General features: G+C 63.4%; 2 protein-coding genes and 1 long non-coding RNA gene across 15 annotated transcripts in view; 1 reads left to right on the forward strand and 2 right to left on the reverse strand.

Annotated features, from left to right (window-relative positions):
- On the reverse strand, positions 1 to 19,960 carry UCKL1 (uridine-cytidine kinase 1 like 1). Of its 5 annotated transcripts, none has more exons than XM_066978607.1 (15): positions 19,838 to 19,960; positions 12,919 to 13,112; positions 12,246 to 12,352; positions 11,897 to 12,067; positions 11,472 to 11,543; positions 10,244 to 10,433; positions 9,744 to 9,805; positions 5,174 to 5,193; positions 3,047 to 3,145; positions 2,549 to 2,642; positions 2,335 to 2,397; positions 1,863 to 1,985; positions 1,355 to 1,462; positions 972 to 1,128; positions 1 to 376 (listed from the first exon to the last, which is right to left on the reverse strand). In XM_066978607.1, exons 1-15 carry the CDS (start codon positions 19,885 to 19,887, stop codon positions 300 to 302), a joined length of 1,587 nt encoding a protein of 528 aa, XP_066834708.1. In that variant the 5' UTR covers positions 19,888 to 19,960; the 3' UTR covers positions 1 to 299. The 5 variants fall into 5 exon arrangements, 4 of the variants coding, with proteins under 4 accessions (XP_066834708.1, XP_047930664.2, XP_047930665.2 ...); XM_048074707.2 differs by lacking the exon at positions 19,838 to 19,960 and adding an exon at positions 16,037 to 16,291; XM_048074708.2 differs by lacking the exons at positions 5,174 to 5,193; positions 19,838 to 19,960 and adding exons at positions 8,493 to 8,509; positions 16,037 to 16,290.
- Positions 16,364 to 26,858, forward strand: part of LOC136786525 (uncharacterized) — a 22,502-nt gene continuing 12,007 nt past the window's right edge. The window contains exon 1 of the long non-coding RNA XR_010825422.1: positions 16,364 to 16,506. This is a non-coding gene — a long non-coding RNA (uncharacterized lncRNA). The remainder of the gene's footprint in view (positions 16,507 to 26,858) is intronic.
- The window catches only part of ZNF512B (zinc finger protein 512B), a 34,022-nt gene continuing 28,699 nt past the window's right edge, over positions 21,536 to 26,858 (reverse strand). For all 9 annotated transcript variants that reach the window (XM_066978604.1, XM_066978603.1, XM_066978601.1 and 6 more), the window contains one exon: positions 21,536 to 26,838. In XM_066978604.1, the coding sequence (XP_066834705.1) occupies positions 26,542 to 26,838 (297 nt within the window). In that variant the 3' untranslated portion in view covers positions 21,536 to 26,541. The remainder of the gene's footprint in view (positions 26,839 to 26,858) is intronic.

The raw sequence follows: 26,858 nt of genomic DNA on the forward strand, positions 1-26,858 counted from the left end.
TTCAAGAAAACCAGAGAAAAAATTTATTATTTTTCTTTATAAAATATCTCCAATAAGTTATATAGGCAAATATTTAAATTAAAATAAATTAACTCCACTCTATGCTGGGACACGCAACTGTCCACAAAGTCAAACTAGGATTTGTGTATCTTTGAAAAAATATGCCCTAGATCTCCAATGTAAGATTTGAAAAAAATATCTATGCTTGCTGAGGAGAAAGGAGAAATCTTTGCAATGGACAGAAGGGGTTAAGGTGCGGTGCTGAAGCTGCCTGTCACCAGAGGCACCTCCACATCCAGCTAAGTGCTAAGAGCATCTTCATCATCGCTCCAGTCAGGAGGAGCGTCCGTTCCGAAGTACCGATCGCCAAAATTCCCTGTGGGGAGAAGAGGAAAGATTGCAACCACGGTGCAGCTCTGCGGGGAGCCTTGGACCAACCCCCTCCAAGCTGCTGGCCGCCCAGCAGGCGAGGAAACAAAAGCAGGTTTACCCGACAGCTTGAATGGCACTAAAATTTGTGCAGCAGCAAAACTGGAGCAGCCTGGAGGCTGTTTTAGCACCCCAGAGGCTGTTTTAGCAGGGTTGTTTCCTGGCACAGCAGAGGTGAGACAGAACACGGTGAGCTTGTTCAGGACAAGCTTGTTTCAGGTGGCAGCTTAGGAAACGAGGTGGGCACAGGTCTGCCCCAGCTGCCCCAGCCTTGCTTCTCCATCTCGGGCAGGATGAGGCTCGTGGCACGTGGAACAGCTCCCTCTGCTCACGAGGCTACGGCTGCCTGACAGTGCTCAGCGTGCACGTTGATCCCACCACCCGCACGGCAGCAGGACCTGGGAGAGGCCCTCAATAAAACAAGGCCAGACTAAAGCAAGGCTAAGCTGCTGCTGGCAAGCAGGGCTTCACCTCTTTGGGGAGTGGGCCAGAAACACCGAAAGTTCCTCTGAAACTGCTCATTTCTACCCCCAGGTACTCACCAATGCCAGGGATTATCCGGAAAAGGTCATTCACCTTCTTGTCCACAGCTGTGGTGATGATCTTCACCCGGGGGAAAGCGTAGGCGACTGAGTGGACACCCATCTCTGCCATAAGCAGGGAGAGGAGGAAGATCTTGTCTTCTGGGACATCGTGATCCTACAGGAGAGGCACAGAGAGAGCACAGAGGTGTGTGGGACGAGGAGCCAGGGTCAGGGCGCTTTCAGAGTCACTCCAGCTCTTGCTGTAACCCACAACAGCCTCCTTTGCGAGGATGGAACAGCTTCAGTGAAAGACCCCTCGGAGGGGCTGCAGCTGGCCCTTCGAACTTTGTTTGGGGGCAAAGCCCACCTCCGGCCCCGCACCCGCCTGATACCCCCCGTACCAGCAGCACCCGCACTGCCATCATGGCTGCTGCGCCTGTGGAGACCGTGCAGTCCATCAGGATGACGTGGTCTTCGCTGATGTCCTTCGGCAGCCGCAGGTAGTGGAGCTGGGCAGGGGGGAGAGAGAGACGAGATCAGCTCCGGAGGGCTGCAGGCTTCACGCAGGGGTCTCTCCTGATGTGCAGAGTGGAGCAAACGCAGCAACCCCAGCCCTTCTTTTAGGGGAGGGGAGGATCTTTCGTGCCTCTCCGTCCCTGGGACCCAAGCTGCCAGCTTTGGGCCAGGTGCTGGTGCAGACACGTGGGCAGCAAACCAGCCCCTTGGTGCACAAACGTGCTGGCAAAGCCCACTTGGGCAGCATTCAAAGCACTCGCTCCCTAAGCGCTCACCCCCAATGCAGACCGACTCTCAGATCCCCGAAGAGCTCTCAGAAAATACCCAAGCCAGCCCCTGCGTGCACCCCAGCGGACAGGAGACGTCTCGGCAGCCCAGGCCCCCGGGGCTTACCTCCGGCTCGCCCGTGTTGCAGTTGGTCTGGATGAGAATGGTCCCGATGCGCACGTCCTTGCAGACAGCTCGCAGCGCTGGCTCCATCGTCTCGCCCGCCCGCAGGATGGACACCCCGGTGATCTGCAGCACGGGAAAGACGAACGGGAAGGCGCGATGCTGTAGGTACACACGGTGTGCCACTGGGCCTCGACACTGGGGACCTCTCACGGGCAACCCCAAAGCGCTCCCGGAGAGGGCTGTGCTGCTCCTGGCTCGGGCTGCCTCCCAAAACGCGACGGCAGCGGTGGCACGGTGACACTGCTGATACACGGTACTGTACTCGTGGCAGCAGGCACCAACCCCAGACCTGGTGGAAGCCCTGAGAGGCCGGGCTGAGAGGGGAAGGCCTGTCCTTCCCCTGCGGGCAGAGGGCTTTCAGCGTAGCCCCACCTGGCACTTCGAGTACACAGTACCTTTTGCTCCCACTTACTTGCTTCCCACTGTATGTCCTCCCTTCGTAGTCCTGTCCCTGAGGGGTCTGGACCGTGCAACTCTACAAAAAAACACACAAAAAGTGTTACCACAGGCACTGACGCGGCTCTCAGAGGAGCTCTGGTGCCAGGGGGACAGCCAGGGGCTGGTCTGGCCCCTCGGAAAGCAAGACTGGACAAGGCATCGTCACCCAGGTACAGCCCTGAGCCCACCTGGAAAGGGAGAAATGAGAGCGCGTGCTCAATCAGCAACCGCATCAGCCTCTTGGAGTAGAAAATGAACTCGTCCCTGCTGGTCTCCTTGTTTCTGGAGGGGAAGGAAAAGAAACGTAAGCTGGGGACCGAAACGCGTTCCCCCCCCCAGCACATGGCAGGGGCTGTGTGCAGGAGGGCAGCCCCTGCCCCGCCTGGCTGTCGGCTTCTTGTTTGCACGGGGCCCGCAGGCTGAGTTTTAAGGCATTTTAAGGTAAAAAGTTCTAAGGTAAAAAGCAGAAAAATCGCTGGCAAGATGAGGGAGCGCCTTCCGGCCAGCGAGTGCTTCTGAGAGCACCCCCAGCAACGCTCCTGCACCCAGGCCCCCCTCCCAGCTCCCCCGTCCCATGTCCCCAAGCCCCGGGGCAGGGCACAGGTTGAGCTCTGGGGGTTCGGGAGCCCAAACCGAGCCAAGCCCACCCCAGCCGAGCCCCATCCTGCCCCGGGGGGGGGCTTTACCTGATGATGGTGTGCATGCCCCTCACCTGAGGGGTGCTCTTCAGCACGCTGAGGGTCTGCGGAAGAGGGTGGCACTGGTGGGCAGAGGCCAGGGCGGCCCTGAAAACCAAACACCCGGTTCAGAAGGGCTCTGGGCGAGGCTGCCCGAGGGCTGGTGCACAGCACACGGCCGGAGCCATCCTCCCAGATGTCAAATCTCCTGCAAACGCACACCGAGGCCATCTGGCCGAGCCGAACGAGCGGCCAGCCCTGCCCGGGACCCCAGGGTGGCGGAGGGGCAGGGGTTGGGTGCTCGGAGTTTACCAAGAAAACAAAATCCGAACGCCCTCCTGCTCGGGAGCCGGACCCGGCGGTGGATCCTCGACCCACGGGGTGAGGAGGAGCCATCGCAGCGGTCCCTGTCCCACCAAAACAAGCGCCAAGCATCGGATGCGGGCCAGGCGAGCCCCGCGGGGCCGTGCCCCGGCTCGCTCGGGGCCGTGCCGCAGCGCCGGCTGCACCGGGAGCTTCCGAGCGCATCCGGCCTGCTGCTAAGGGCTGCTCGGGCTGATACCGAATTGGGAACAGCTTCAAGGCTCTGCCGCCGGCCAGGAGCCGGCTGCGTGTGACTCATCTCCACATAACGAATAGGGCCGGGAGCTATTCTGGGATCAAGGGAACACCATTCACGGGGAAGCGCACAATGGAGCCCCATTAGTCACCTCTCGGTTTGAGAGCGGCAGTAACGAGCTGAAGGTCACAGCCATTTGGCTTCCAGGAGGCCGGGCGGGATGGGCAAGCGAGACTTTGTCTGGGAGGAGGGCTGGGGGTCACAAAGCCACACGTCACACCACAAACGTGCCAGCGGCCGCGTCCGGTCAGAGAGATGTCGGGGAGGAGGAGAAGAGAGCAAACAGACAAAAGCACCGGGTGATTTAAGATTTCCAATCAAGCAGAAACCTGGATTAATTGCCCACACACGCACACAGAGGCACACAAGCGGAGAAGAAGGCAGAGAAGATGACTGGGTAGGAATGGAGGAGGGCAGGGCTCGATGGCTTGAGGCCTCCATCCACAGAGCCATCTCCCGGTCGGTGCCAAACGAGACATTCCCAAGGCCTGGGGGAACTTAAGGGCTCCTTCTTGCTTTTGCCAGCCAAGAGCCCCCACGCGGGGCACGCTCCTGAGAGCTGAGGCAGCTCGCGGCCACCGCGGAGCACACGGGGCAGGCTGTGCCCCCGCTGCGGGTCCGGAGAGCCCGGCTCGGGGGGCTCCCAGCCCAGCACGCTGCCTCGAGCCCCCCCCCCGCCCCTCTGGGACCAGCAGCCCTCAAGGCCCCACACCAGCCGTCAGCGAAGCGAGCTCACTCCGTTAGTCCCCAAAATTCAGGTTAGCCGCTCTCGGGGATACGCCCCACGCCGGGACCGCGCTGCCAGCAGCACCGTGCAGCTCTGCCCCCTCCCTTCCTCCTGCGGGACCCGGCCCAGGGACAGGTCCTGGGGACACGGCCACCACCCAGCCCTGCCGGACCCCCTCCTGGCCCCCAAAAACGCTGACCCACGCGGCGTGAGCCACCGATGCAAGGGGTGAGCGCTGCTGCCTGCTCCCGGGGCGGGGGGCAGAGATCAGCCCCCGGCACGGCACCCGCACCCTCCTCTCCCAGCCCCAGCGGGGTTTGCTGGGCTGGAAACCGCCGTCCCCCAAACCGGAGCGGCCCCGGTGCTGGGGTCGCAGCCGCCCACCGCAGCCCGTGCTGGGGGGGCTTGCGCCCGAGGAAGCGCCGTCGGCGGCTTCTCACCGAGCCTCCCGCACCCATCCTGCGACACCCGCGCGGTGCTGGTGCTCGGTGCGGGTGCCACGAGGTCTGCGCGCAACCCCGTTCCCTGCGGTGCTGCTGAGCGGCAGGGCTCATTTATGGGGTTAGAAAAAAAAAAAAACAAAACTCTTGGGACCCCCCCCCGCCACCCCCCCCCCACCAAGCCCCGGTTTGGCCCGCGAAGCCCCCCAGCGAAGCGGGACCCCGTGTGCAGCCCGGCCGGAGACCCCCGCCCGGGTTAGTGCCACGGCTCCCACTGCGCAGCCCTCGCCCCGCTCCCCGCGGTTAGTGGCACACCCCGAACACCGCCGTGAGCGGTTTTGTCTCCTCACATATCCCAGCGCAGCTTCCTCTGGTCACCGGGTGGGAGGGACGTTCGGGGAGACAAGACGGGAAACACCAGAGTTTTAAGGGGAGAGGGACAGACACGACATGGAACAAAGGAGAAAGCACCGGCATTAGTCAAAGGGGGGGAAAAAAAAAAAAAAAAAAAAAAAAAAGCCCTAAGTGATCTCTTGGAGCTGCCCAGTGCCCGGGCCGGCACCATACAGCCTCCAACGCCCCTTCCTCGCTGGCCAGGTCACGTCATCGCCGCTCTCCACGCCCCGGCTCCAAGTGATACGGCCCTGTCCCATGTCACCATCCCCGTGCCACCGCAGGGACTGCCACATCCCTGTCCCAGCCGGTACCGCAGCTCCTGGAGCTGTGGGGCGACGCCTCCAGGGCTCCTCGAACCGCCGCAATCCCAAAGCAAGTGCATAAAACCAAGCCTCGTCCCACCCGCCCCGCACGCCAGCAGGGCTGCCCCGCTCCTAGCACGCTGCGGGGGGCTCTGCCCCAGCCTCGGAGAGCCGAGAGCACTGGGAGCACTGGAGAAAGGCAGCCCTGAACCCACCACCAGCAGCGGGAAGACCTTCGGGACCTTCACCCGGACCTGCCATCCTCGCAGAGGGGCTCGCGGGCAGGGCTGCTGGGGGGGTCTCAGCCCTGCCCGGGGGGGCTGGAGGCGGCCGGTCCCCGCAGCCGGCACCCGCAGCCTGCCTGCGAGCTTCCTGCCCCCCCCCCACGTTGGGGCAGGACGGCGACGGAAAATTCAGACAGGCAGCCCATGAGCACGTCAAGAAAACGTCTCAGTTTGGAAACTTAATTTTTTTTTTTTCCCCCCCAGAACAAAAGGTTTGAAGGTAAAAAAAAAAAAAAAAAGAAAAGAAGACGAAGAGAAAGAGAGAAAGGGGGTGACCATCGCCCAGGAAGGCTTCAGGGAACATCAGCTCTTTGTCGAGCACGCTATCAAACAGGAAGCAGACAAGAGACATCCAGCTACAAAGGAGCTGATGCAGTCAAGGCATTTCAAACACGTACAGCAGCTGGCTTTCACGGCTGACATTTCAAACAAGGGCTATTAAAACTGCACCACGGGCTGATATTTAAAGAAACAATTGGCAAAGGGCACGCCAAGCTGATCGAGACCTGGAGCGGAAGAAGGATCGATCGGCGAGGGAAAGGCAGCTGAAAAGAGCGGCGCCCGGCCCCGAGAGCCGGGTTTGTTGCTAAAATGGTAGGGCAGGAGGGACAGAAAACAGGGCCGAGGGACCCACGGGTCCCGCTGCTGCTGCTGGGCACGAGGAGAAACGCCCGGGCGTGGGCGGAAAGGGGGCACGTGAAGGTAATCGCGCCTCCTGCGCCGCCGTGGTTAAACGTGAGGGAAGCCAGACGGGAGGCATCCCGACTGCAGAGCCACCAAGAGCCGGCCTGCTCCCTGAGGGGCTGCGCGGGGAGGCGGAGGCGCTCCTGGCAGCCAGCAGTGGCCGAGGAAGGCCTGCAGGCTGCACCATCCTCTTCGTCTCCTCAGAATTCACTCATTTCACAGAGCCACAGGTCGGTTTGGGCTGGCAGGGCCCTTAGAGCCCACCCAGCTCCTGCCCCTGCCGTGGGCACGACCCCTCCCGGCACCCCCAACTCCTCCGGGCAGCCTGGGCCGGGGCCTCGCCGCGCTCAGAGGGAAGGATTCGACCTGCTGGGGTCAGGGAGAGGCACCCCCTGCCCGCCCAGCCACCCTCAGGACCAGGACAGCACCTCGAGCTGAGGCCAGGTCGGAGCACCCAGCTTTTATCCCACCGGCCACAAAGGCCCGGCTGCGTCCCCAGGGCCACCAAAGGGCGGTGGCATCGGAACGACAAGCGTGACATTTGGACGAAGCCACTCAGGACGGGGAATTGTTTTCGATGGCACCCCAAGAGCACGGAGCCCGGTGCCCATCCCTAAATCCACCTCGCTCCCCTCGCCAGCGCAGGGCTGTGCGGGGCCGCCGGGAGCTGCACCGGCTTCGAAAGCACCGGGACGCCGGGAGCAGAAACTGATTTTTTGCAGGAATTTTCTTCCAGACCCTCTGGCAAAGGCATAAATGGAAACCGGGAGCCTGAAACGGAGCATACGCATCTCTGCAGCCTTGATTACCACAGAGGGCAGAGTCATCCTTCCAAATTTGCTATCGTTACACTCCTCACATCGCCTCAACTATTGCTGAATACTTGGTTTATAGGGTGCACAAAAAGTTCAGAGATCACCTCTGCTGAGTGCCAATTTGATAAAAAGGAAAATCACTGGAGAGAAAGGAAATCCTATATATATATATATACACATACACATATGGGCATATATACACACACGCTAGCCTGCTCTCTGATGTCATCTCTGCAAGTTTTTAAGCAACGGACTTCTCTCTGTGCTAAAGAGCAACTTCCCACCTGAACTTCCAGACACCCAGGGAAGCTTACGCAGGGAACGGCAGCGTTTGTATGGAAATGTCAGGCCCCGTGGTGTTAAACAAGCAAACAACGAGAGAGAAAATAAAACGTCCAGTCGCTTAGTCCAGGAAATGAATGGCTTAAGCAGAAATAAGTAAAGCGGAGAGCCTTTTCCTGTTCATCTAAGGTATTTTAAAAGCTTTTTGTATGCCACATGTAAATCTTGGGGTTACTTGCGCTAAGTGTCTCCATAAAACGATGGAGATCTAAATGGAAACCCATCTGCAGAACCGCATCCCCTCCGCTTCCTACAGAAATACCCGTAAATTTAGCCGGCTGCCTAATGGAAGTAAGAGAGCCTCAGTCCCACCTGGATCCAGACGCTGAAGAGGCTAAGTAAATCGCTTTATACTCTCCGGCATCCACCTGCTGATACTGGGAAATGAGCAATCCTGCTGGACTGCGGCTGAACTGGCCGCCTAGTCCCCCGGTGAGGGCTGCGGCGGGCTCAGAGCCCGCACCCGATGAGGGACCCGGGGCTGTCACCTCCCTCCCGTGGCTTCGTCCCCAGGGCTGGGGAGGGAGAGCGGCTCTAAAACCGCTCGTCTTGGAGGAGGAAGGGAAATGAGAGCAAAAGCCGGGACGCGGAGCCCCCCTTCCTGCAGGGTCCCGGCTACAGACCTGCCCTGCCCCAGTTTGCTCAGGCCGGCGGCACCCCCGCAGCACGGACACGTCCCCGAGGACCGGCCCCGTCCCTGCTGGTCCCAAAGGCAGGGACCGGCGGCCTTTTGCCATGCGTTTCGTGAGCTGTCGGTCTCGCCAGCGGGTCGGGGTTAGGCCAAGCAGTGCCTGGCATTGGAAATGCCTCGGGCTGCACAGACAGGACAGAGTGAGGGGCTCTTACCTGACACTGAGTTCACGCTGCGGCAGCAACACAAAGACACAACGCAACCGGTATTAAGCATTGTCAACACCACACGGTCGTTTCAAGACAAAAGAAAAGGAAAAATAGGAATATTTTCCTGCATTCCCATGTAGCTTTTTCCCCCTTCTTCCCCTCCCCAGCTAAACGTAAGCCCCCCATCCAACCCCTCACCTGGCTGACAGCATTTGCTGGCTACGGAGCTCTCCCTGCCACGTCTCGGGGGCTGGAAGAAAACTTCCGTTCCCCCTGCCTGGCCTGACGCCCCCCTCAACCTGCCGCCAGCGATGATGCCAGGGCTCTGGGCTTTGCTCCTGTGCCCTAGGAGCAGGGTTTAGCAAGAAAGCAGCTTCTTGAGCTGCCAGAGTTCAGCCCTGGGGTGTCCCCAGGGGAACCTTCCACCGTGGTTTTGTGCCGGAGCAGCCTCCCCTGGGCAGGCACAGGAGGCACGGTGCTGTCACAGGCACCAGAGGCTGCACAGCTCCTGCAGGAACCGAGCCCTTGGCTTTCGAGTGCCTCCGTCCCCAGGCTGCGCTGCTTCCACCTCCCGGAGCATCGCCCCGAGCATCTTCACAGCTTGAACATGAAAGCTACAAAGCAGCCTGGCACCGTGGGGCAGGAGGGGGCTGCGCTGCCCGGGGAATGGCAACACAGCAGTGTCCTTTGATGGGAGGGTCCCGGCCTCAAACCCCCCGGTCAGGACCAGCCCAGGACACGGAAAAGATGACTTGCTAAAGCCAGCGACGGGGAAGGGCATGGCTCAGGCTGGGGGTGAAACAGGACAAGACTTCGGGTTTTGCTACCCATGGGATGCACCCAACGAGTGGGAAACCGGGCTGTGGATTGGAAAGAGTGCAGCGGTGGCTGCAGGGGGCCAAGAGGAGAAGCCAGAGCCAGAGAGCAGGAGTGCTGCAGGGCTTGGCGTGATGCTGGACGCAGGAGGGCGCATCCCTCGGGTCACTCGAGGATGGCTGCTTTGTCCGTGGACGACTTGCTGTCCTGGGGAGATGGAGGCTGCTGCGGGACCGCAGCGTGCAGAGTGGCTTTGTGCTCACCAGAGCACCGGGACGAGGCAGACTCCTCCGGCCTGGAGGAGCAGGGCTCAGAGGAGTTCATGGGGACAGCCCAGGAGCACGGAGGGAAGCCAGCCCGTTCCCCACCTCGGCACCCAGCGCCCCGCTGCGCAGCGAGGGTCGCCCCAGCACTACCGCACGGGCAGCAGGCTGCTCTTACCTCTTCCAGCTGGCTGTGGACGTGCTGGACGATCAGGTCGATGGCCACTGTGTTTCCACTCCCTGAAGCAAAAGCAGAACAGAGAAGGCCTGGTGAGGTCCACAGTGCTAACCGTGCCTCAAACAAGCTTCTTCCCCAAGTTCCCCGCTATGTTCAAAGTCACACCCTACCCATTTCCCTAGCAAAGCATCATCCAGCAGGAGACAATCCTGCTGTTACTACATTGCTGTTTGGTAATCTATTACTGAACATCTAGAAGTCACCTCTATTTTTTAAATTGCTAAGCTACAGGTGCTTGTAGGGCAGGACTAGTTGAGGGAAAAGTAGCACGAATTCCCCAGGAACCTGCTTTTGGCCAGTGTCTGGGGACGCTCGCCTGCAAAAACCTTCGCTTTGCCATGGGACAGCCACCCTCCTGTCCTCGCCCGCCAGTGGCAGAGCTGAGGGCAGGGGGACGGCGTCTCCCAGGTCCCGCTCAGGACCCAGGCACGTGGCAGTACCTCGGGGCACGACGATGTCGGCCAGGCGCATGGTGGGCTGGATGTACTGGTCGAAGGCGGGCTTGACGAACTTGTTGTACTGCTTGATGACGCCCTCGATGTCACGGCCGCGCTCGCTGATGTCCCTGCGCAGGCGGCGCACCAAGCGGATGTCCGAGTCCGTGTCGACGAATATTTTCAGGTCCAGGAGCTGGAACGAGAGGGGAGGGAAGAAATCCCACCGGGCTGAGCATGTAACAGGAGCTGACCTCCAGCAGGCACGGCCAGGAGGCTGAGCCCAAGGCACAGCATGGCTCCGACCGAGCTGGGCTCTGCCCTGCACGGCTCCGGGCTGCAGCGAGCTTTGCCTCTGCGAACGCTGCCAGTGCAGACACTGCCGCCTGCCCCCAGGGACCTGTCCTGCTCCAGAGCATGTCTCTAAGCACCCCCAGCGCTTTGGCGGGATGGTATTTAAGAGCGAGGAGGGGATGGAAGGACGGAGACCAACGGGTTAACCCGGGAGCCGCGGGCTCGCCGCGGCTGGAAGGGAGCCAGGCACAGCAGGTCAGCTCTGGGGCCGGGATCCGTGACACTGCCCCGAGCCTCCAGAGACAGAGCTGAGGGATATTCGGAGGAAACGCTCCTCGGGGATTTACCCAGCTGTCCACTGGAGGTCATCGTTGCTCCAGGAAAGCGCAGCGCAAACGCTCACTTGGCAGGGGAGGAAACTTCCTAGACTGAGCTTGGCTGAGCTTGTGCGCGGCTCACTCCCCCCCTATAGCATTTTTCATGTATCCAAACACTTCCCAGGAATGCCTGAAGTGCTGGATGAGTCCGCCCTGGGAACACAAGCCTGTGCGGAGCAGAAGCTCAGCCAGCTTTGCTTCTGGCTGTGCAAGCTGAGACGTGCGGCGCGGAGGTGTGCTATTTCGGGTCGTATTTACGCGCCGTCGCTGCCAGGGACCAGGTCACCGCTTGGCTCCGCGTTCCTGGACACGAATGGCAGAGACCAAGGCCTCTGCTTAAACCCTGGGGCCCTTTCCCTGCTGCTACCAGAGCCCAGGCCTATTTCTCCTGCATGCTGAAGACGTGGCAGCTGGGCTCACCTGGATGAGAAGGCCACCTCCGTGCCGCTGAGCCTCAGGAGGCTCAGCATTAGGGAGGACAGGAGCCGTGGGAGGACAGGAGCCCCCCAGCAGCACACAGGGTGCTGGGACTGCCTGCCACGTGCGGTGATAACACGGCTCACCTTCAGGAGCTCCTTGTCCGCGAACGCCATGATGCCTTCAAAAATAATCACGTTGGCGCCGTACAGGGTTTTCTGCGGAGGCAGAATTGACGCGGTTAGAGTTCAGATACCCCATTCCAGAAAAAAAAACCAAAAAACCAAAAAAAAAACAGAAGAACGCCCAGCTCCTTCTCTATTTCCAAGGCTTTGGGGTGACTAGGAGTACCCAAAAAGCTGCTGGTGGGATACTGCACATGCCGCAGGCAGGATCCCTGCAGCTGTCCTCTTCCACGCAGCCCGCTGCCCTTGCAACGTGCCAGCTTCTGCCAGCAGGCTGTAGGGACCCACGAGGACACGCAGTGGGGTGCAGGGGTGCCAAGAGCACCCTGCTCTCGCCCTGGCAGTCCCCCCCCCAACCCCGTCCCACGCCCCTCGGTGTCCCATACCCATTCCTTCTTCCGGCTGTGGGTGGTGAAGTCGTAGATGGGGATCTTCACGCTCTTGCCTTGCTTCAGCTTCTTCAGGGTGGCGATGATGAGGTCGAAGTCGAAGGCGTCGGGGTGGTCGAAGTTGAAGTCGTTGCTGGCCGCCTGCTCCTGCTGCTGCTTGGTCAATACCTGTCCCCAGAGACGAGGTCAGGGCGCGTGGCCGTCCCCCCCTGGGGCAGCCTTTACTCCTCCTGCCCCAAACACCCCGGGGCCAGGGGAAGCAGGAGGCTGTCGCTGAACCCACGCCGCGTTTCCCCACCGGGGGGGGTCAACGCCACGGCAGCTCCGAGGAACCCGGCAGCCTCACCTTGTAGAAGGAGTCCATGGAGAGCAGCACCACCCAGGGGACGTCGAGAGCCTCGATGATCATGGTGGCCACCGTGGTCTTCCCAGAGGCGCTGCCTCCTCCCAGGCCTGCCAGAGAGAAAGGGAGGAAGCCAACGAAGCCACGACCTCCCTTCCGACCCCAGGCAGGGCCCAGGGGCCGCTCTGATGCACCGGGTTGGGGCCACGTCAAGAGGGAGACGCCACGAGAGGTTATCCTTGAAACGCCCGGCGTGCTGTAACTGCCAGCCACGTGCATCGTTCACGTGATGCTTGTGTAACAAGGGGAGAGCTGGCACGAGACCCAGCCAAGGGTAAATCCCTGGGAACTCGTGACGACTCAGGCAACGAGTACGGGAGCTGTGAGAACAGCCAGGAGGGGCTGCGGTCTGCCCAGCTCTAATCCACCCCCCCCCCCACCTGCAAGCTCTGGGAATAACCGCGAGGACTCTCCCTGAGGCTGAGCAGCTCAGGACGGAGCCAGCCTCCAGCTTCCGAGCAGGTTGTGGGAGCGTGGAGGGAAGCAGAAACCCCCCCCCAAGGTCTCCAGGAGGGCAGCACCGACGCTGCCAGAGCAATTTGAGCTCCAAAGCTAACACGAGGGTGCTGAGGCACAGAGGTGGGACGGTGCCGGGCCAGGCGCTGCCCCTGCCTACCTATGACGAAGGCCTCCTTGGACTGGGTGCCGTGCTCGTTGTACCAGGGCGGCCGGCCCGCCGTGTAGATGGTCCTCTTGCTGGTCCGCAGCAGGGGCGGCTCCGACTTGCACTGGCTCGTGGTCCGCTTTCGGGGCGGCTTGGAGGACCCCACCGCCGGGTACAGACGGTCCAAGGACTCGGCGCTGCTGTTGCTGGGGACGGGAACAGGGAGCAAGGGGGTTAAACAAACACCGCGAGCTCTCCAAAGCGCCGAGTGCCATTACAGAGGGCAGCGAGGTGTCCCTTCACGGAGGCCAAACACGAGCTAGAGCTCAGCCGGCTTCTGCCACGCACCCCCCGTGCACAAACCCTCTTCCTCCCCGCTTGGAGCTCTCCAGCCTCACCCCAGCTCCCACCCTTTAGGGCTGAGCCCCCTTGGGACCGGCCTGCGAGCTCGCCAAAGCCAGACTGGGGCTGCAGGGAGGAAAACCCTTCCCGGGGCTGCAAAGCTCTTTGTGCCTGCTGTGCCGCGTGGGCAGGGCAGGGCTGGAGCCCTGGAGCTGGTAAAAAGCCTCTCCCCGATCTGTCCTCCCGCGGCGGGGAGGGCCGGGAGCGGGGGGAGCCCGGGGGCTCTGCGCTTGGCAGCGGGATGCGGCGGCCGCGAGGCGATAAAGCGGCGGCCGGCCAGGAGATAAAGCTGCAGCCGCAGCGGGAGGACGATTTCCACCCGCTGCGGCTCCCCCGGGGGCACCAAGTTCTGCACAGCCGGGCAAGCGCTGCAGGACGGATCCCGGCTGGGAAACGGGGCTTTTTTCCCCCTGACACTCGGGGCTCTGTGAGGCCGAGGGCTGCCCTCCAACGCCACCCCCCCCGGCACGACCGCAAGGCGCCTCGAGGAATCGCCGGGTGGGGATAAAAACTCCGCCAGCTCGGGAAGCCCCGGCACCGAACGGCCAGAAGGGCTTAAACCGCAGGGCTTTATAGATTTTTTTTTTTTTTTTGCTCGGTTTTAAGCCGTTTCGGTACGAAGATCAGTCCCCTCCTCTCCCGCAGCCCTTTTTAGGATAATTCCTGATAATGACCAAAATTTGAGACCGGCCATCTGTGCGCAAAGCCGCCCGGCGTGCCGCCGGCACCTCGCGGGGGGGGGGGACGGCCGTGGTGGGGCCCTGTGCGATCCTCCCAGCAACGTGCAGCGCCTTCCCCAGCACCGGGAGCTCCCACAGAAGTGCCAGGGCTGTGAAAATCGCATCCGGAGCCTCGCTCAGCACCTCCGGAGCCTCGCTCAGCACCTCCGGAGCCTCGCTCGTCGCCCCCACCGCTCGTAGGAGCCCCCGGCCTCCAGCTCGCCCAGAAGCCGCGCACGTCGGAGAGGTCACGTTATAAAAGCAAGGTCCCGGGGTGGGACCTGCTGGGGGGGAATCACCCTCTGCGCGAGGTGAGAGGGCTCCATCCATCCCCGGAGCTGGGGCGCTTCGCTCTCCTCTCCCCGCTCTCCCCACCCGCTGCAGCAGCCCCCAGAGGACCTGGCGCAGAAACAAAATCGTTTGGGCTCGCTGAAGGCAGAGGTGACAGAGGCACGGCTGTCTACCGGAAAATAAAACCGCTCCTTTCATCCGCATCCCTGCCCCTCTCCCGGGACCGCGGGTGCTCGCGGGCCGTGCCGCGGCGGTGCCGCCGGGGGGGCCGCTTCCCTCTCCCGTTTTCCTCCGGGGCTGCAGGCGTCTCAGGGGCGCGAGGTGCCGGCTCCCGTCCCCGGCGTAACGCAGCACCAAGCCCAGCCTGAGGATGCTGTGGCTGAAAGCACGAGCCCCAGGCCAGGCGCGGCCACCGACTCGACCCAGCCTCCGAAGAGGTTCCTGGTTTGGGAGCCCGCGCGGAGCGGAGAGCGGCAGGCCGGGCTCCGCAAGGCGCACTGCCTCGGATCGGCGTAGCTCAGCTCCTGGCGGCGACGAGGAGGCTCTGCCCCCGTGGCTTCGGCCGTGCCCAGAATTTCGGGCAGCGGCCAAGGTTTTCCTCTCCCCGAGGTGCCCGCAGTGCACCCAGGCTGCTGGCACCGGGGGCACAAACAGAGGGGCCCTCGCTCTCCCCGATGCAAGGAGCGCTTTAATCCCGTTCCCGGCACTCGCCCGCTTCACCTCTTCTCCTCCAAGCGCTTCTGGACCTTTACGTAAACCGTGCCCCACCTCTTAAACCGACGTCCCCCACGATTTATCTCAGATAAACACGGCTCTGGGGGCAGTGACCGCTCCGGACTCCCGCAAAGGTCACAATTTTTCTCCTAATGCCAACTTCAAGCTCTGTCCTCGCTCCGCGGCCCCCAGGGCTGCCTTTGCCAGGCCAGGGCTCTCCCCTCCGAAGGCCAAGCGGCCCCCGGCCGCCTCTCAGCTCCCTCGTTCCCCTGCTCGGTTCTTTTGCTTTGTACAGCTCCCCGCAGCGGGGCCAAAGCCCGCTCGCTGCACCTACTGACGAGGGAAGCGCCCGGAGGAAGGCGACTTATTTATAGCCAGAGCCCCTGGGCTGCTTCGTGCGCCCGGCGGCGAGCACGGCCAGACCTCGCCAGGACGGCTGGAGCCGAGCACAGCCCTCGTCCTTGTCCTCATCCTCGTCCTCTGCAGCCCCGCCGTGCGAGGAGAGCACGTCCCTGTGCTAGAACAAGGCAGGTACAGCCAGAAACCTCTCCCGGGCTCGGGAGCCCCCTCCCGCAGCGCCCTTCTGGGGGCAGCCACCCCCGCCTGCCCCAGGTTCGGGGACGTTTCCCTTCCCCGCTGCAGGTGAATCCTCCCCAGCGTCACCGGCGCTGCTTTGCCAGAAGCCCAACTGGGTCGGAGACACCCCCCCCGTGCCCACTCCCCCCCACGGGTGAGGGCAGTACGCCCAGGTCCCGGCACCCCTGCTGCAGCCAGCGAGGAAAAACCCCAAACCTGACCTTGCCGCGGCGCGGGGGGAGCTCCTCCTTGGTCCCATGCCCTGCAGACACGGCGCCAGCTTCGGCCTTCCAAATCCTCCCCCCGGGGAAGCCGATCTTTCCCCCAGCTGCCTCGTGTGATTTCGCCAGGACAGCTCCAGGAAAAAAAAAAAAAAAGAAAGAAAACCCCAAACCCCCCCCAAAAAGGGGCAGAGGAGGAGCTCTCACCTGCCTTCGGGCCCCAGGGCCCAGCAGCCCGATATGCGGACGCTGGCGTAAGCCGGGGGGCTGCTCATGGCCGCGAGCCTCGAGGGGTGAATTTCGGCTCGGAGGCTTCGGGACGAGCCATGCAGGGAGCGTCCCCGCGTGGCTGGGGGGGGGGCGCCGACCCCAGCAGGACCCCGGGGGGGGCAAAGGGGCCGGAGTGGAGGTGTTCTGCTGGGAGCCGCGGAGCGGTCGGCGTGCATAAGAGGATAGCTTAACCCAGAGATTACGTTCATTACCTGATATTAATAGCACTGGCTTGATTAAAGAAAAAGCCTGGGGGGGGGGGGGGGGGGGGGAAGGGGGGGCGGGGGGCGAGGTGACACCTCCTCGAACCGCCCCGGCGGCGGACGAACGTCCTCGCTTTGGGTCCGGGGCTCCTTCAGCTGCTTCTGACACTCAGCGCGCGGCCCCGGGGCAGCGGCAGCTCGGTGGTGAGCGTGCGGCCGGCGGCGGCGGGGGGGGGCACCAGGGTGTGTGTGTGGGGGGGGGCGGTGGGCAGCGAGGGAGGTCCCTGGGGGGGGCACCGGGGGATGGAGCAGGCACCCACGGGGCTGCACGAGGCTCGGTGCTGCCCGTACCGGGGCTGTCGGTGCGGGTTTGCCACCCTCCTGTAGCCGCCAAGGTGGGGGCCGGCTGAATCTGACCCCCCCTTTGCGGTGCCCGGCTGTGGAGGGGGGGGAGCTGCCCCTGGCCGTCCCCGCGAGCTCGGCAGCACCGCAGTAAACAAGCCCTCGAAACTCAACACCCCGGGGTGGCTAAGAATAACGCCGCCGCCGCCGCCGCTCGGGGGCCTGGCCGCCTGCACTCGCAGCCGTCCCGCTGCCCCCCTTCGTCCCCCCCCCTCCACCAGCAGCCCGCGGATTCGTTTTCCTGCGGCGCCTGAGAAATCGCCCACAAAGTCACGGCTGCCTCTGTGCCCAGCACGCAGCCGGCACATTTTTTGGGGGACCGGGGGCAGCGGGGGCGATGCTCGCCCGGCACCAAGCAGGGGGAGGCGCGGAGCTGGGCCAGGACCTTCCTCTGGCCCCGAAGCACCGGGGGGCGCGCTCCGGAGGTGCGGGGGACGCCGGTGTCCGTGCGTCCTGTGCTCCCCAGCCGGCAACGGGACCGCCACAGGAGAGCCGGACCCCGAACCGGGTCTCAGCGGCTGCCTCCTCGCCCTACAACACCGAGCTGGCCCCCAAAGAGCGGGATTTGACCCAGGGGAACGAGAGGCGATGCGGCCCCGGCCGCTGCCCCGAACGAAGCCAATTAAACGACCGAGGATCAAAGGAGCCTTTCCCGTCCCGCGATTTTAGCGCGAGCTCCCCTTTCTCTGGAAAAGCGCTTTCAGGAGTTTAAAAATAAAATCCTCTTCCGCAGCGATTTCTGCTCTTTCTCAAAAAGAAGGAAAAAAAAAAAAAAAAAAGGGACCAGAAATTGGAACCGAAGGAGCCCTTGCCCGTGTGTCACTGCTCCTTATCGCATGCTCCCTGGTGCCTTTTTTTTTTTCCTGCCTTTGTTTAAAACCTCCGAGCGGCGGCACCGATGCTTCCAGCGGCTCACTCGACGTCCCAGCCCAGCTCCCAGGTAGGAGGGGAATTACCCGCGCCGATTTTTAATCCCAGCAGCAAACAAAAGCCCCCGGGGCTCGGCGTCCGACCGCGGGCACCGGGCGCTGCCACGGCTGCCGGCACGGCGAGGGCGCTGCGGGCTGGGCCCTGGGCGTGCTCCTTCGCTTCCTGGTTCCTGAGCTCTCACGCAGGGCGAATGTTTTCGGACTTTTTCCTTCCTTCTAGAAGATTTTTTCAAGCGCAAATCCAGTCTGTAATCGCAGGGCTCAGGGAGCTGGACTTAACATCGCAAGAAAAAGGCAACGTGGCGATGGTGGATGAAGGTGTGCTGGGGCGGCCACTCCAGCTCCCTTCGCCCCGCGAGGGAGGGCTGAAGGAACAGAAGGCTGAAGGAAGTGTTCAGCCTAAAAACCAAATACCTTAAATAAAAGAGCAAGCGCGAGCCGGTCCAAATGCGTAAAGGTTGCTGCGGGGGGCAGAGATGAGGACGTTCTCCACGAGAGGCGGCGCAGACCTCGGGACCTCGCCTCTCCCGGGGTGCCGGGATGAAGCAGAGCCGCCGGCGGCTCTTCCCCTGCTGCTCACCGCAACCCAAACGTCGCCATCGGGTCCCCGGGAGAGCTCAGGGGATGCCCAAGCCGAAGACGAGCGGTGCTCGCGGGAGGATGGATCGGCTCCGGTGCCACCCCTGGGTGCAGTTTGCTGGGCTCTGCCTGCCGGCACGGGGTGGCTCCGAGGCTCCTTGGGATTTGGGGAAGGGCCACGGCAAAGCACTGAGACGACTGAGACGGGTCCAATCCTTCCCACAGGGAGCCGTGCCGGCCTCAGGGCGTCGCTACAGCCTGGCACACGGCAAGGACGCTCGCCTGCGCCCCGCGGGGCTGCGCTGCCCCAGGGCCCCCTCGTCTGAGCGCTGAGCGGGGCTGGGTCCCGCCTGCCTGCCAGGCTGGGGAGCAAACCTCTTGGAGGGAGCACGCAAAGAAAGGCGCTGGGAAGCCCAAAGTGCCGGGACAGAGGTGGCAGCGTGGAGATGGAGGCAGCTGAGGAACGGAGACAGCCCCAGGGGCACGGGGTGCCCCTGCAAACCCGAGCAGCACCGAAGTTGGTGCCCCCACCTCACCCCACGTCTCGCACAGGGACGGACGCAGCCCCCCGCGCTTCGCGGAGGACCTCAATTACCCAGCGGGGCAGGGGGAACACCTTCCTCTTCCAATCCCATTAGCTCGCCGCTATTTACACCCGGTGCAGGCAGCTCCACCGCAGCCCGGCGGTCAGTGCTGGTGGCTTACACAACCCCGCGGTGCCCTGTGCCGCACATCCCGTCCCATCCCATCCCATCCCATCCCATCCTATCCTGTCCTGTTCCACCCCATCCCATCCCATCCATCCCATCCCATCTCGTCCATCCCATCCATCCCATCCCGTCCCGTCCTGTTCCATCTATCCCATCCCATCCCATCCTATCCCTGTCCCCATCCCTGTCCCCATCCCACCCCATCCCATCCCATCCATCCCATCCTATCTTGTCCATCCCATCCATCCCATCCCGTCCCGTCCTGTTCCATCCATCCCATCCCATCCCATCCCTGTCCCCATCTCTGTCCCCATCCCATCCCATCCCATCCCATCCCGTCCCGTTCCATCCATCCCATCCCATCCTATCCCTGTCCCCATCCCATCCCACCCCGTCCCCCAGAAGGGCACCGCCGCCACCCCCACCTTCGGCCCCGCACCCAGGCAACCACTCGTACCCCGACACGCGCTGACCCCTCGCTCTTCCCCAGCCATGGGGCCGGGGCCAGCCGTAGCGATGCCGGGAGAAGCCCCCCAAAAACTTTGGACCCCCCCCCCCCCCAAAAAAAAAATAAATTCGGGACCCCCGCAGGACGGACGGCTCCGCACCCGCGCCCCGGCCCGGGGGCACCGCATGCCGCGGGCACCTCCCGCACGCTGCCGAGGCCGCGGCCTCCCCCCCGCAGCCCCCTCGACACCCCCGGGACGGGAACGGAGCCCCCCGGAGCCCGGTTTAGGGCCGGAGCCCCCCGCTCCCCCCCCCCCCCGTGCCCGGTTCCCCGGCGCTGCTCTGCCCCGGGAGGCCCCGGCGGGGCTGGGGCTGCCTCGGCTCCGCTCCCCGCCGCCCCCAGCCCCCGGGCTGCCCCCCCCCCCCCCCTCCCCAGGCCCCCGGTAACCCCCCCCCCCCCCCCGGTACCTGCCGTCCGGTGCCGCCGGGGCCCCCTCGGCCGCCGGGGCCGCGGCCATGGCGCTACCGGGGAGAGGCAGGGCCGGGAGCGGGGCCGCGGCCGGGGCCGGGCGGGGCGGAGCTGCCGCGGGGCTCCCCGGGACTTGTAGTGCGGGGGGAGCGGGGCCGTGAGGGGCCTTGGGGTGCCGGGGGGCTCGGGGGGGGCTGAGGGGTTGCGATGGGTGCCGAGGGCACGGGCGGGTGCGTGCTGTGGGGCCCGGGAGCTCCCGGGTGGGCTCCATTGGGGGTGCTGTGGGGCTCCTGTGGGTGCTGAGGGGCTCGGAGGGGGGTGCTGAGGGGCTCGGGGGTGCTGTGGGGCTCCTGTGGGTGCTGTGGGGATCCAGTGGGTGCTGAGGGGCTTGGAGGGGTGCTGAGGGGCTCGAAGGGGGGGGTGCTGTGAGGCTCTGGTGGGTGCTGTGGGGCTCCTTTGGGTGCTGAGGGAGGCGTGTGGGTGCTGAGGGGCTCCAGTGGGTGCTGTGGGGCTCGAGGGGGTGCTGAGGGCTGAGGGGGGGGGGTTCCGTGGGACTTGTGTGGGTGCTGTGGGCACGGGTGGGTGCTGTGGGGCTCTGCTGGGTGCTGAGGGCACGTGTGGGTGCTTTTGGGACTCAGGTGGGTGCTGTAAGGTTGGTATGGGCGCTGTGGGCACAGGTGGGTGCCGTGGGGCTCCAGTGAATGCTGTGGAGCCCGGGGGGGTGCTGAGGGCATGTGTGGGTGCTTTGGGCACGGGTGGGTGCTGTGGGCAGACCTGGGTGCCGTTGGACTCCGTTGGGTGCGGTGGGGCACAGGAACGCAGCCGAGGGGCGCAGCAGGCGATTCCCGCACCCTGGGGTGCACGTTAGGGTGCCTGGGGGGCGCAGGGGAAGCTCAGGACCCGCGCCCCCCTCCCCCCCCCGTCACGCTTCAGGGTGGTCCCTCGGGCTCTGGGAAACGCGGGGTTAGCGGTCAGCAATCAGGGGCTGCGTCTGATGTTCCTGATGTTCCTTTGGGAGGCTGCCAAAAGAGACATGAGGAAGCGCAGGGGATTTGTTCCCACGCCGGGAACGGTGGTGGGGTGACGGTTGCGGGGCCGCTCCTCGCCCCCGGCCTGGTTTTGGGGGGGCACCGCTGGGCCCCTGCTCTGCCACACAGAGGGCTTGAGCCAGTGGCACAAAACCCGTCTGTCCCTGGGGGTTTCCTCGGCCGGCCGTGCGCGAAGGAAGGACAAAATGGAGCCGATCCTCAGCGCGCCGCTGGGAACGTCGCAGCTGGACGCGTTCTGCTTCCAAGCACCAGCACAAAGCTCCTGGGGGAAAAGCAGGAGCTGAGCTCGGAGATCGCCCGCCGCATCCCCACCTACACGGCTCAGAGCAGGGGCAGCAAGTCCTGGCACTGCCCCGCGGGGTCCGAGCTGCCCCATGGCAGCCCCTCGCAGCTCCAGAGGCGGCTCCGGGAGCATTGGGCGCAGGGCATTCCCCTCCTGCGGGGCTTGGGGTGCTGGGGCAAACGTTTTAAGGTGATTTTAAGGTGTTGGACGCAGAGGAAACTCAACCAAGGGAGCCCCTTCACAGAAGCAAACCTCCGTGCCCGTTAGGGATTTCATCACCCAGGAGGGGAACGGCAGCGCTCGCCTTGCCCGCTTCCAGCAGACCCTCACGCCAAACTGCGAAATAACGATGATGATAATAAGAATAAAAAATCAATAAACATTTATTCGATACAGCTGTTTTTAATACATACAGTACATAGAGTTATCCCTCCTCGGTGCTCAGCGGCGCTGTGGTTAATAGCTGCTTGTTACAGTACTCTCAAACTGAGGATTTGTCAATGATTAACAAAAGAACAGATCGTCACAAATCGGGAGTTTATTATAAGATAGTTTACTGTTAAAACAATTTTATTTTTTGCAAATAAACACTTTTTAATATATATATTTATATATTTATATATATGGTTACAAGTGATAAATTGAAAATTCTTTTTTTTTTTTTTTTTTTTTTCCGTTTTGCTTTTTTCCCCAAAATACACTTATGCACTAATAACTGGCATCGACGAGAAACATTCGGATATGCCGTGGGATGGGTGTCACGAGGAGAGAAAGAAAAGAACAAAACGGTCCCGGCGTTCACGTGCGCTGGCGGCCTGGCCCCGGGGGATGCTCGGTGCCCGGCGGGACCCCGGGACCCGCAGCGCTGGGCGCGCGTGCCGGTGCGGAGCCGACCTTGCCGGTGCGCCGTGTTTGTTTCACGGCAAATTCTGGCGCCGGATGCTGCCGGAGCCGTTTTTGGGGCCGGCTCCGTGCGAGGGATGGGTCAGAGCCCGCCCGGCCCCAAGCACGTGGAGGGTTTAGCCCTTGCCTTGGTGATGTGCGGGTGCGGGCGGCGTGAAGATGAATTTGGGCAGCCGGTGCCACCCCAGCCCCAAACTGACACCGTGCGCAACCAGGGCAGCGGGTCGGCCACCTCCCCGGCCCGACCACGTCTCCAAATCCCAGCAGGAAAGGGGATGAAATGGCCGAGGCCGAGCTCAGCGCTGCGCCAGCCTCGCCCCACCGCCCTGCTGCCCCCCACCCGTTCGGTTTCAGGCACCCAGCAAGCACAAAGCGGCGGCACCGCGCGCCCTGGGGCAGGCAGGTGCCGCGATTCCTGTTATTGCTTTGGAGGTGGGCAGCGAGGGGCGAGGAGCCTCCCCCGGGCAGGGAGGGAAAGAAAAACGCCCACGGCGAAGCAAAGCAAAATGCCCTCTCTGCCCTCGTGGGAGGACGGCGCTCGGGTGGACCCGGGACACGAGGGACCCGGGACACGAGGGACCCGGGACACGGGGGACCCGGGACACGAGGGACGTGCGCTCACTTGGCTTTGAAGACTTGGACACAGCAGGCTGGGGGCTGCCGCACAAACCCGTCTCCTTCCACGGATGCTCTGCCCCTCGCCTCCCACTTCAGCCCCATCTCGCTCGGGGTCCGAGCCCCAGCCGGGAGCTCCCGGTGCCGGGCCGGGTTGTGTCCTCACCGCCGGCTGCATCGGCGCGGCCACGCTTGAGAAGAAATATATCCCTATGCTTTTATGGCTGTTAACGCTTTTCGCAGCTCTTTATGGAGAAGAAAGCAGTGGGAGAACGTATTCCTCACCGAGTAATGACTAGTGGGGGGAAAAAACCACCAAACCTTCTAAGGGAAAAAAAAAACAACAACCCTGAAGAGTTCAATTCCTCATCAAAATTTCCTTCTGACCGGGGAGCTGCTTTCACGCGGATGCGGGGCTTTGAGGAGTTTCCCCACCAGCTCGGAGGCTGGCAGAGGCCAGCCCGGGACCGGGACCTCCGTCCCCACCACGCGGCACCCCTCGCGTGCCCCGAGATCCCCAGGTCCCTGGCTGGGATGCTGGCATCCCGATGCTGTCCCTGCTCGCCTCCCACGGCCCCAAATTTCGGGGCTGGCCGAGTGCTCGTCTTACATCCCCCGGCTCCCCTCTGCACCTCGCAGGAGCAGTGCGGGGAAAGGCGTAAACATCCCTCGTGGCCAGCACGCCAAGCCAAGCTAAGCTGCACCTCTGGAGGTGGTTTTCCTTCCCGAAGTGGTGGGGCAGGGCCAGCGGTGGGGGCTGCAGCCCCCTGCCCAGCTCCTGTCCCCCCTCCGGGCAGGCTTCGGGCCGGATCCTGCACGGCCCCGCAGTGCAGCCCCCTGCCCAGCCCCTGCCCAGGCTCTGCGGGCTGTGGCTCGCTTTGGGCAAAGCGCCGCGTGCCGATTTAATCAATGGGAATCAAATGAATCGCGTGTTAATGAAGGCGAGCCCGGGGAGATTCCCCGGGGCAGGTGGTGGGGATTGCAAGGGGAACCTGGAACCGGCGCGGCCGGGGCCGTGCGGGTGCCCCCGCCCTGGCCAGGACACGGAGGAGCCTCCTCCAGCGTCCCGATGCCACCTCCCGGCCTGAGAGTTGCAGGGACCTGAAGAAATTCCCAGCAATTTTAGCCGCGTCCCTCCGGGGAAGGCGGATTTCTGACGAGAAGGGATTAATCCCTCCTGGAGGAAGTCTTTGGACTTTCCTAGGCATCGCCCCCACCGCTAGCAGGCGGCACCGCCGGCGCTTTACGGCCCTCCCAGAGAAGGTTTGGAGCTTGCTTGCTTTTTGCCGTGACCTGGGCGAGGAGGAAAAGCATCACCCGAGTCCCCCCGGGAGGGACGGGCTGCCCGAAGCGAGGCTCAGCAGGGCCCGGACAGGGACGCGCGCTGCCCTCCGGTTTTGTTGGGCTCCCGAGCGCGCTTTGGCACGTCCTGCCTCGAGGTGCGCAGCGGCCCCACGGTCGCAGGCCAAGTGGAAACCACGCTTAGCTCCCAAGTAAGCGCCCTGATCTTCGGATCCAGCAGCTCGCTCTGACGTCGGCACAAGCTGCCAGCTTCCCAGCCCTTCTGGAGCCACACACCCCCCGAAGAGCCCCCCCCCGAAGCACCTACGCGGGGGTCTCGGTGCAGAACTCCGTGCCTCGAGCTGCCAGCTCCTGCCAGCCTCGTGTGCTCCCCAGCTCTGCCCTCTCTCCCTTTCCTGCCACTGCTAAACCCAACCCCAGCCCCACCAGGCTCTGAAACGCAGAGAAAACCCGCGGGACAGTGGGACAGCGTCCCCACGTCCCCGCGTCCCCATGTCCCCGCGTCCCCGCGTCCCCACGTCCCCACGTCCCCGCGTCCCCGCCGACCGAGCCTCGGACACCCCGGGTCCTGCAGCTCCTCGCAAGCCCCGCGGAGATCAGATTTGCACCGGCGATGCCATCAAAACAGAGACGGGACGAAGCGCAAGCAGCAAACAGGATGAGCCCCCGTGACTAATTAAGCTTTCTCACTAATTGCTTCGAAGCCTGAGGCAACGGCAGGGTTCCCTCACCGTGGGACGGCCGCAGCGCCGCGGGGCCAGGCAGGCGTTGGCATCCAGCTGCCGGCTCCCAGAGAAGCCGCCCCGGCCTCGGCCATCGATGTCTGTCCCCGTCATCCCCCCGGGGCTCTAAGGATTCATCAGCAGAGAAGGATGTTAATTACCGAACGCTTCCTCGGAGCTGGTGGGGGGGGAACGGCGCTGAGACGGTGGCGGGTGGAGGCCGGGCTGCGACGAGCGGCACAGGAACCCGAGGGCTGAGATTTTCACTGACCAAAAAAAGAAAAAAAAAAAAAAAAAGCAGAACCTCTCCTCCCCAGCCACCACCTTCCCGAGTCCCGGGCAGGGGAAGAGAACGGAGGAAAACCCGAACCGAGGTTTTCCGTCCCACTGCCAAGAGAAAAGCGCTGCGGGCGCCCTGGGGGGCGGCAGCGGGACGTGCCCGTGTCCCAAGGACGGAGGTAGCCTGGTTTTTGTCTGCGGACGGACACCGCTTGCTCCGGGGGCCCTTTCCTCCAGGCCAGAGCGAGGCGTTGGGACGAGACCGGTGCGGGAAAACACAGACACGAAAAGAAAAGCAAGGGAAGGGGAAGAGGCGCCTCGCGGCGGCTCCCGCTCCCCGTCCCCGTGGCCGGGCTCGGTGCAACGCGCCTGGGCCTCGCCCGAAGGCAGGACCCGTGATTGTCACTCCACGCTGACCCTGTGTCCCCATTGCGGCCGCCCGCGCGGCCCAGCCAAGGAGCCGGGTGCCCCAGCAGCTGCTCCCCTCTCCCGGGCCATCAGCACCTTCGGGACGGGGGCAGGATGGGGCCCCCCCGAGGTTCGCAGCTCGCGCCGCCCGGCGCGCGAGTCCTTTGGAGACGCCCGGTGCCGGCTCCCCGCAGGGACACGACGCCGTGGCTGGGCACCTTTGGGCCCTTCCCTTGCTGCTGGCAGCGCTCCCGCGACTTTCTCTTAAACCCACGACCCCTCCGGCGACCCCGCTGCCCGCCGCCACCCGGGGGGTCTGCGCGTGCTCAGCACCTCCGGAGCCCCCCCCCCTGCACCCGACGTGGGGAACGGCAGCACCCAGGGGCTCCCGGCTCCGTGCCACCTCCCTGCTCCTTCCCCCACGCCGGGACAAAAAAAAACCAAAAAAAAACAACAAAAAAAACCCCTTGCACCGCTCCATCGGAGCCGGCCACGAAGCTGAGGCACCACGGAGCGGGGCCCCCCGGCTGCGGGCAAAGTGCCACCAGGTCCCCCCCACCGCCCCGTCCCTTCCCACCCCCCCCGGCTGCTCCCCTGGGTCCAGCGTCTTTGGGAACGTCCCCCCTGGGGGGGGCTGCGGCCACGGAAAGGCTTCAGCAAGGGCAGGGGGGGCTCGGGGTGAGGCCACCGGGGCCCTGCTGCTATTGCACTTTTCTTTCACTCAAGCGTCACCAGTTTCACACACGGGGTTAGAAGGGGAGGCAGGGGGACGGGGGGGGACGGCAGCAGGGCCCCGTCGGGCCGGGGGGGGGGGGGGTATGTACATGGGCGGGGGGGGGGCGAGAACGGTCCAGCTTGCTCGGTCCTGTTGGTTTTCCAGTGTGAAACAAGGTCCATGATTTGCTTAAAGTGGTTAATTGGTATTTTCGGTCTTTTTTTTTTTTTGTTTTGTTTTGTTTTCTTTTCCTTTTTTTTTTTTCCTTTTTTTTTTTTTTTGTAAAAAGGGGGGAGTGAGCAGAGGGTGGGGGGAGAGGAAGGGAAAGGAGGGGGGACAGAAAACCGGGAGCGCCCCCCCCCCCCCCTCCCCACCACCCTGTTACCCTGGGCTGTAAACGAATCCTCGCAGACGAGTCTCTGAGCTCTCACTTCTCGGGCACCTTACTGGCTCCCCCCTTGCGGTGGTGGCTCGGGGGCTTGGGGACGCGCTCGTCCCCAGCGGGGCTGCAGCGGGAGCCCTCCCAGCGCTCGGGGCTTTTCTTGTGATTAGTCTTTGCTGCCACGCTCTCTCTGCCTTTGGGGGATATTTCCGGAGGCCTCTCCTTGGGTTTTCTCCCCCTTTTCTTCCCGTTTGTGCTTTTCTTTTTCTCCTCCTTGCTGGAAGAAAGCTGGTCCCTGCTTTTCTTTTTCCGGCTGGCCTCGGCGGCGGTTCGGAACCAGTTCTGCATCCACGGGGTGATAA

The sequence above is a fragment of the Anser cygnoides genome, chromosome 16 (genome assembly GCF_040182565.1).
Source record: "Anser cygnoides isolate HZ-2024a breed goose chromosome 16, Taihu_goose_T2T_genome, whole genome shotgun sequence".
Classification (NCBI taxonomy): domain Eukaryota; kingdom Metazoa; phylum Chordata; class Aves; order Anseriformes; family Anatidae; genus Anser; species Anser cygnoides.

Coding starts and splice junctions, on each gene's coding strand:
- UCKL1 (XM_048074707.2), bottom strand. CDS start 16,275: ATGCACGCCGACCGCTCCGCGGCTCCCAGCAGAACACCTCCACTCCGG. Junction 11,544..11,896: donor ACAGCCGGAAGAAGGAATGG/GTATGGGACACC, acceptor CTGCCTCCGCAG/AAAACCCTGTACGGCGCCAA. Junction 1,463..1,862: donor GCAACACGGGCGAGCCGGAG/GTAAGCCCCGGG, acceptor CCCCCTGCCCAG/CTCCACTACCTGCGGCTGCC.